Source organism: Lineus longissimus, chromosome 7 (genome assembly GCF_910592395.1).
Source record: "Lineus longissimus chromosome 7, tnLinLong1.2, whole genome shotgun sequence".
Classification (NCBI taxonomy): Eukaryota; Metazoa; Nemertea; class Pilidiophora; order Heteronemertea; family Lineidae; genus Lineus; species Lineus longissimus.
Genome location: NC_088314.1, coordinates 10,562,047 through 10,571,582, shown reverse-complemented (window position 1 = coordinate 10,571,582; position 9,536 = coordinate 10,562,047). Strand labels below are relative to the sequence as shown.

Sequence of the window (9,536 nt, the reverse complement as noted above, 5' to 3'; positions counted from 1 at the left end):
CGACCGCCTGATGATAACGAAACAATTGTGGAACAATGGAACAAATGGAACAATTTGAATACCCTTCAACCGTTGAGAGCAGAACAGTGTCATGCCTTTACTCCTGATAAGCATATACATACCATCCATTGTCACTCCATATTTGCCTTTAACCTTTTGAAAATTCATATAGCTGATATCAATGGGACATCGCTTCATAGGTACCTGCAGACGAGATTCATACATCAAATGCTTTGAAAACAGCACAAATTTTCCTTGCGAGCCTGTAATTGAGCCCGAGGCACTTTTTTACCTTCCCAGCCATGGTTTGACGGATGCACTCTCTGAGTCAATCAAGCTTAGATCGAATATTATTAAGAAAGACGAATTTTAGTAATGCTTCATCCAAAATTCTGGTGAACAACAATCACTACTATAATGGACGTAGGGCTGAAATAGTTTTTCACACATCTCCTCCGTCAGTTCAGATCGGATGACCTCGAAACCTTTCCTGAAAGTCGTGGTTGATCTGGAGATGGTCCTCGCCGGGTTAAATGGGTAGACTTTGCAGCGATCTCGGAGAAATAGCATTTTTGTTCTTTCTATATATGGGCATACTCATTAACATAAGGGGCCATTTCAGCATGTCTGATTTGCATATGAGGCCATCTATTAAATCAAAAGTGTGGGATTATACAAAAATAAGCCGGGAAAGTATTGGGGCAACTACATGTATATGTTTAAAGCATTCATCCACCTCCGCAATTTTCCCCCTTTATTTTGGACGTACTCTTTCACCTTACGTTGTTAATCGCTCTTAATTTTTCGAACTACCGTAAGGGAATTTATCACTTGATACACGTCACATAATAACAAAACCGTTTCACCCGACCCAAGCACTGGGCGCAAAGTAGCGCACAGCTCCCTATATGAATACCCCGGGCAAATATAGAATATAATATAAAATCCCGATTAACATTTCTTTACTGCAATAAAAACATAGATTAGTGATATAGATTACAATGAACACACAATATTCACTTCATGAATTAGATCCTTTCCCTTTGAGAATGCCGAATTGTAAGATAGAACGTGATTGACAAACCTGGTGTATTTCGCCAAAACTCATGTGTGCACGTTTCATATGTTCATTGTAATCTATATCTTATTTTTGAGGATAATTTCGACGTGTTCTTATAGAGTATTGCGTCATTGATTTTCGTAAGTGCAGACCGCCTTCTAAGTTTTCAAGGCGGTAAAATTTGAATCGAAGGGCTGAAAGCTGAATATTGAAACGACTGGTACGGTAGTGTTTTGGTCCGTAATATTGCTTTTATTTTTAATAACAACTATACCTTCGTCATCCATATGTTTTGAATTATGTATCTAATCTTTTGCAAGAGAAGAACAAGTCCGTAAAGGTGTTTTTGTTGACAATTTTCATGTTAAAATCTCGCTGTTAACATTTTCTGGTTCGTCCACCATTTTGTATGTCATGTGACTTCGAGCTTTTTCATGGGTTAGTTCAATACCTGGCGAATGGCAATTGGAAATTGGCATTGTGCAAAAAGCATTTCATGCTATAAAACAGTACCTAAGTTTCAGTGGCCTGTGGTCATGGTCTAACCAATCTAAATGTGAACCTGAGGTCGATAGGCTTGTTTTTACTAAGTTTGGACATGACCCCTTGCTCGGTTCTGCTCAATCTGGCCCTCGGAGGGCTTTTGGGCCTTCACAAGGCACTATCTCTACCCTCGCAGGGCTATATTTTTAAACCTTCGCTATGATATAATATAAAACTTAAACTTAACAACTGCCATCCCGGGATACAGGTTTTTGATACTCCTGCATCGTATACAAAACCCTGAGAAAATCCAGTACAATCCGCTAGGAAGGGTGGCTGTTCCGACTACTTTACACACCTTGAAGAATTTATGTTCAGATTGACGATATGATAAAATAAACACGTTCCTAACTGTCGAAACTCTGGGGGTTTCTACTTCGGGAAAGAGGAGCGGTAAAAATCATCAAGTGACTCGGTCGGTTTCTATTATGACACTGCACTTTATTTGATCTCTCACTACCGTCATCTCATCGTACACAGAATATAATTTACAGCCCCTTATGGTGGACACATGTTTTGGAGTCTTTCTCAGCCCGAAGAGGTCATCGTGTGGAGCGAAAGCATAATAAAACTTGATACTAGGCCAAGTGTTTCTGTGCCTTTGAAGTCTGTAGAATTACCGACACTCCCGGCGGCCAAGAAGTGTTTCTGTCGAGATCAGCTGCATGACCTAAGATTAAACTCAGGTGTTGATATGAACTGAATGCAGGTTATGTTATTTCTCTTACATAAGTGAGTGGCTGCTACGATTATACTAAGATTCAAGAAATAAGAATAATTGGTCATAGGCTTGTTAATTAACCTGTGTGGTTCCCTATGCAAAAATGAAAGTATATATAGTTAACCTAATCTAAAATAAATGTTGATTAAATGCAATTTAAATGAATTCTTGATTCGTCTGGTGGTAATTCGTCGGTACTGCTGTCTTCTTCTTCTTAGTATCATGACGACAGGCGTCGTACCCCGACGGAGGGAAGCTAAACGGGTACTGCACCCCTGCTCATAGGGTGGCCCGTAGGTTGGCTAGGGGAAGGAGACACCTTATATTTCCTTAGTAGACGGGTCAAGACCTGGTCTACTTGCTACCCCATTAGTCCATTTGTCCATTTATCTGGCGTTCGGTAATCCATAGTGCGCTGGAGAGTTTCGGATAAGGTTTACTGTTCGTAATAGTCTAGATTCTCCCTGATCCTCAGCCTAGTAAGGTCCGCGGTTGACTTTGCGATTGGCGGTTGTTCCTTTCTAACGGTAGCGGTACAATGACTTTGTGGCGCAATGGCACAGCCACTAGTTGCGTGTTGTTGAGAATTATTTTGAGGCGGGTTTATTCTGGATAAATTGGCGAAATATTCATGCAGACTGGTGTGATGAAACTGGTCGCATGTGCGGCATCTTTTTTGATTTTGACATTCCCGGTAGAAATGCGGTCCGAGGCAGTTGGAGCAAAGTTTATGTTGACGCACGGCAATGAACTTTTCATGCGCTGGTAGTTTGCACTCGAAAGGGTTATGCGGTCCTGCACAGAAAGGGCACACTTTTGGTCGGTTGTAGTTTTGCGGCGGTGGTTTAGTATAAGTAGTATTGGGCACACTCACGAACGATTCCACGGAGATCCTGTTATTTCCTGCGTGAGAATCATTCCTCTGCTGCGTTGCTGTCGTTGGTGTATCCATTCTTTCGCTTATATTTTCTAATTCCTCAGTGAATCGATCCATGAATTTTTAACCTGGAAACGGTCTCCTTGACCGGCGGTACCGATCTTCTCGCGCAGAAATTTGGGTAATTTTCTTTCAATGACAGGAACTATAAAGGTTGCACATTGTTCTATTGATACATCCATATTTTCAAGTGACCGTATGTCACCAAGAATCTTGTTGTGAAATTCCCGGAGGCTGGCGTAGTGACCCCCTGGCGGAGTTATATCAAGGAGGTTGTAGACGTGAGCTCTCGTTATTTTCCTTGGTTGACCGAATCTGTCTTTCAATAGTTGGATGAGAGCTGGTAGATTTTCTCCGGACGGGTGTAGTCCGGTGATAGCATCCTTGGCGTTCCCTGTGAGTTGTCCTATTATGTAATTGAATTTTGTAATGTCCGCGTAGTCTCCTTTGATGACGTCAGCCTCGATGGCGTCCCAGAATGCTGTCCACGCCGTGAATTTACCATCAAATATCGGTAATTTTAGCTTCGGCAACTGGGCGGTCTTATTCTTCCTTCTGTCGGTTGTGACATCTGGGCTCGAAGTCGTATTCCGTTTTGTTTGTCGAGCTAACGAATTCTTGACCTTCAGCAGTTTTATTCTACTTTGACTGCGAATTGCACTGCTGTCGGTAATTTCCTTGTCGATGGCGTCACTATCTTTCAGGTCGGTTAGTTGCTTCTCAATTTGTTCGTTCATTTCAAGTATCGTCTGGTACAGATCGTTCATCTCCTCAATATGTCCCTCCACTTCGGCAATATCATCTTCGCTGATATCTGCGTTTTCGAGAACTGCCTTTGCAGTCCCGAATTCCGTGTCTAAGGTTCGGAGCCGGACATCTCTTTTTTGTTGTAAGGCGAGAACGCCTTTTTTAAAGTCCTCAGCTTGCTTTTTGGACATCGTGGTTACTCGTTGCGTTGTGTTGTACTCGTTGCGTTGTGTTGTACTCGTTGCGTTGTGTTGTAGTCGTTGCGTTGTGTTGTGTTGTTGAGTGTAATCCTGGTCACGGCACCATGTCGAAACTCTGGGGGTTTCTACTTCGGGAAAGAGGAGCGGTAAAAATCATCAAGTGACTCGGTCGGTTTCTATTATTGACACTGCACTTTATTTGATCTCTCACTACCGTCATCTCATCGTACACAGAATATAATTTACAGCCCCTTATGGTGGACACATGTTTTGGAGTCTTTCTCAGCCCGAAGAGGTCATCGTGTGGAGCGAAAGCATAATAAAACTTGATACTAGGCCAAGTGTTTCTGTGCCTTTGAAGTCTGTAGAATTACCGACACTAACGTTTTGATTCTTCAATCTACATGTACATCGATTTTATGCTGTCAAACATTCTGCTGAAGTGTTTTTGTGTTTTTATTACGAAATGAAACGAACTTGCAGCGGGGGACAAGCAATTCAAGAAAGAGCCTTCGATAACTCAAACTTAAATACTACAGCCGATTCAGCCGTTGTTTACCGTACTTTTTCCCGGGCGTCAAAAATGTACCTACTTAATCCTTTTCAAAATTCTGGTGCAGATCAGTTACCTTAACAAAGAACGATCATGGCCAAACGATCGTCACGGTTGAACAAATATAAATAGGTAACTAACATGGCATCCGGGAAAAACCCAGGCAATGAATTCGAGGCTTACGTGCGTGGGTCTTTTGATGAGCTAAAAGAGACGTTGAAGGGCTTGAAAGCTGACCAAAATAAACAAATGACGGGTTTGGAACAGCTCACAAAGACAGTGAATAAACATAGCCAATATCTTAGCAAACCGGAAGACCACGATAAAAAGCTTAAGAAGCTGAATGATACGGTAGAGGAGCATAGTAAGGACATTGCCGGTGTTAAAGAATCAAAAAACAAATTAAGGAATAAGCTAGATGAACAGGTTGAACGAAACAAAAAGTTAGAAAAAGACTTGAAAAAAGCCCAGATAGGTGTTAACGATCTAGAGGATCTTTGCATGGAATTACAAATTGAAATACGAGAAATGGCCTCACACTCAGATCCTCTGGATGACGTGGGCAAATGTCTCATTGTTGTGAATTGGCCTGAGCGGCCAAACGAGGACATAAAACTGAGAGCACAACATCTAGTAGCGCCTTTAGAGCTGGAACAAACGCCAGAAATCGTCGATGCAGTGCGAATGAAAACGCGTTCCGTTGGGAAGCCCGGAGTTGTTAAAATGGCTTGTAAAACGAAGGAGGAAAAAATAAGCGTCCTTGATGTGAAGAAAAAGCTTGCTAAGACCAAGGATTACGAACATGTATACATACACGCTTGCAAGACGCATGGTGAACTAATCAATGACAGACATGAGAACCATCCTGAAACTTATCCCAGAGGGAAAGAGGTTTCGAGTCACCAATAATGGTAGAGTTGCAGAGAACAACAGGGCAGAGCAAAACGATAGCGATAGGGATCATTTGAAAGGATTGCTCAAACGTAGACGGATGGTGTCGGGCGATCAAACGGAGGAGAGATTACGTAATCACGGTAATAGGGGGAATACGGATACAATAGTAGGGATGGAGACGGTAACCGAACAGGAAGAACATGATACGGAAAACGATGAAGAAAATGATGAGGATAGGGCGGAAAACTAAATAGCCAGCAGGGGAGAGATATTTCGTTTGGATTATGGAATGTGAACGGTTGGGCTGAAGAAAGTGATGATTCAAACTGGAAACTAAGGAAAAACGTCATTGATAAGCTTAAGTGTGACATATACGTTGTCGCAGAAACTCACCTCCGGAATCAAAATGAGTTACAAATACCCGGGTATCACTGGTTTGGTCTAAATCGGACGAATCTTAACCCGAGAGCAATACGTGGCTCAGGTGGAGTAGGTGTTTTAATCAGTCATTGTTTATTGCAAACGTACAATGTACAAATCGTCGATACATCATTCGAAGGAATACTGTGGTTACGACTGAAGTCGAAAGTTGTGTTTTTTTCATTTCTAGTATGTGGGGTATATTTACCACCTGAGAAATCCTCGCGTGGAGATTCCTCTCAAGAGTTCTTTGGCCATCTATTAAGTCAGTTCTTTTGTTATTGGCAAAATGAACCAGCAATAATTTGTTGTGACTTTAATGCCAGGATAGGAAAAGAGCAGGATTCAGATGACACCAGCTTACCTTTGCGCACCTCGATTGACATGACAACTAATAAATTTTGTGGCTATCTGTTAGATTTTTTGCAAGACACGGATTTGTGTATCATTAACGGACGGGCAAAAGGAACTGACAATCATACCTACGTTTCTACAAGGGGTAAATCGGTAGTGGATTACATGCTTATACCCTGTGAGCAATTCAATATGGTGAGACAATGTGACGTCATAACGATGAGCGACTTGGTTGACCGGAGCTTGTATGGGCCATGTCGTATTCCCGATCATTCCGTGATTCGTACAGTAATTCAAACCTCACCATACGTACAGTGTGATTATGGCGGCAGTGAGGGCTTAGGTCGACGGCAATGTGAGGAATATCATCAAGATAGGAGGTATAAGGTTAATGGTATCCCTATGAACTTTCTTGAGAACGAGCGGCGCAGAAATGTTATCGTTAATATTTCTGACAGATTGATGACAGAAAACTTAGATCAGTTGGAAATTGATCAATGCTATGAAAACCTCGTGAAAGAACTTCGAAAAGAAATGGATGACGTTTTCGCTTATAAAGACGTTAAGGTGCATTTTAATAAAAAAGAAAAGAAACTGAAAAAGAAACCGTGGTGGAACTCAGAGCTGGATAACTTATGGTTTTTGGTGAAAACTAGTGAAAGGAAATACTTGAAAATCAAAGGTGACCGACAAATGAAACGTGAACTTTTACTGAAATTCAGGTAGAACAGGACTAATTTTGATAAAACATTCCGCAGGTTAGAGCGTACTTTCAATGTAGAAAGAATGAACACGATTGACCGACTTCGAACGGATAACCCGACGGCATTTTGGAATGAGGTCAATAAACTCGGCCCAGGGGAAAAGCATGCGGAGAGTATTAAATCAGTGAAAATGACAGACGGTTCAATTTCCTACAGAAAGGAGGATATTATGCATAGGTGGAAAACCTCGTATGAAAGCCTATTCAATGGAATGAGCTCTGGTGACTTTGACGAAGCACATTGTAGGAATGTTTACTCTGAATGGGTACATGTTTCACAGAATATGGGCCATGTGCATGATCAGAACGCATTAAATGTGAGAATACCTGGAGAAGAAGTAATCAAAGCGCTCGGTGGTTTAAAACAAAGGAAAGCAACTGGAGTGGATAAAATACCAAATGAGGTGCTGAAAAGTAGGGAAATGACCACGATATTGACACAGTTATTTAATAAGATATTCGATAGTGGTAAAATCCTGAGCATGTGGAACAAAAGTATTATCCACCCAATTCATAAATCAGGGAAGGATAAAAATGACCCCCTTGGCTACCGTGGGATAAGTTTGAATAGTACTGTCAGTAAGGCGTTCAGCGCGGTGTTGAATAATAGACTGATGACATATTCTGAGCATAGTAGATTAGTAGCTGATGAACAAAATGGATTTAGGGCAAAACGAAGTTGCATGGATCACATTTATAGCTTGACAACTATAATCCGTAACAGGAAATTACTAAAAAAGTTGACTTTTCTGTGCTTCGTCGATTTTTCCCGCGCTTTTGACTCTATTGAACGAACATGTATGTTAGTGAAGTTATATCGGATAGGTATTAATGGTAAATTTCTGCGTGCAGTTGACGGTATGTACCGAAATACTAGTGCCTGTGTACGGATAAATGGACACTTGACAGACTTCTTTCAAACAACATCAGGAGTGCGGCAGGGAGATTGTCTTTCACCTACATTATTTTCGTTATATGTTAATGATCTTGCGCTTGAAATCAAATCGAGTGGACACGGTGTTCCTACAAATGATGAAAATGTAGCCATCCTCCTATACGCGGACGATATAGTTCTTATTGCGGAAACTGAACAGTCACTACAGGATATGTTGGATATAATGGGAAAGTGGTGTAATAAGTGGAGAATGTTGGTAAATGTTGAAAAAACTCAGGTAATGCACTGTAGACGGAAAAGGGATGCGAAAACAAACTTTATGTTTACATTTAACAATGCAAACTTGCGCGTCACTGATAAATATCGATATCTTGGAGTGACTATCAACGAGACTTTAGACTACACAGTTACAGCAGATGAACTGGCAAAATCAGCTTCTAAAGTGCTTGGAGGGATTCTAGCTACGCATTTTAAAACGACAGGTCTTAGTTATGATGTGTTTTGCAAACTGTACGACGCAAAGGTTTCACCGATTATGGACTACGCATCTTTCGTGTGGGGATATAAGACTTATAAAGAAATGGAAAAGGTACATTTCAGAGCAATGCGTTCGTTTTTAGGTGTTGGAAAATGTGCGGCGCTGTGCGCGATAGAAGGTGATATGGGATGGACCCCAATTTATATGCGGCATCATATTTGTATGCTCCAACAATGGTTTAGGCTTTGCAGACTTAGTAACGATAGACTCTTGAAAAGGATATTTGTATGGGGCTCTCTGCTATCACAGAACAGAAATCTAGATAACTGGTGTAAAGGTGTGAAAAATATAGTATACGGGGCGAATATGAATGATCTTTACGATAATGTTGAAATGTGCCAAGGTCTTAGTAAACATCAGGTTGGTAACATTTTAAAGGCAGTGGGATCAGTCATGCTAACAAAGTATATTGATAACTGGCAGAAACAACTGAATGAAATGCCTAAGCTAAGAACGTATAAAACACTGAAGACTGTGTTTGGCGCAGAACCATATGTAAAAGCTAGACTATCAAAACAAGAGAGGTCAGCCATTGCGCGTCTAAGAAATGGTTCATTCCCGATAAACATTGAACTGGGAAGATATAGAAATCTACCAGTGGAAAGGCGTACTTGTCCCGTGTGTAACGATGGCGTTGAGAGTGAGGTCCACTTTCTTTGTGTGTGCCCTTTGTATGCTGTCAGTAGAAGACATTTGTATAGCAAAATTGACATTGTTGAACCAAGTGACGATGAGGAGAGACTCCAGATTATGTTAACCAAGGGCGAATTTGCCAAAGAAGTTGCAAATTTTGTGATTCGGGCATATGAGATGAGAAATGGGCAGTAAGAACTTGAAACGACATCTCACAACTCGTATGCCCGAACAACTGTCTCATAAGCCTTAAGGCTGGCTATTTGTATAAATAAATA

General features: G+C 41.2%; 1 protein-coding gene across 1 annotated transcript; it reads right to left on the bottom strand.

Annotated features, from left to right (window-relative positions):
* Positions 1–3,293: 3,293 nt before the first annotated feature.
* Positions 3,294–4,199, bottom strand: LOC135491017 (uncharacterized). Its single transcript, XM_064776637.1, has one exon. The coding sequence runs from the start codon at positions 4,197–4,199 to the stop codon at positions 3,294–3,296; it is 906 nt and encodes a 301-aa protein (XP_064632707.1).
* Between the last annotated feature and the right edge of the window lie 5,337 nt (positions 4,200–9,536).

Coding starts and splice junctions, on each gene's coding strand:
- LOC135491017 (XM_064776637.1), bottom strand. CDS start 4,199: ATGTCCAAAAAGCAAGCTGAGGACTTTAAAAAAGGCGTTCTCGCCTTA.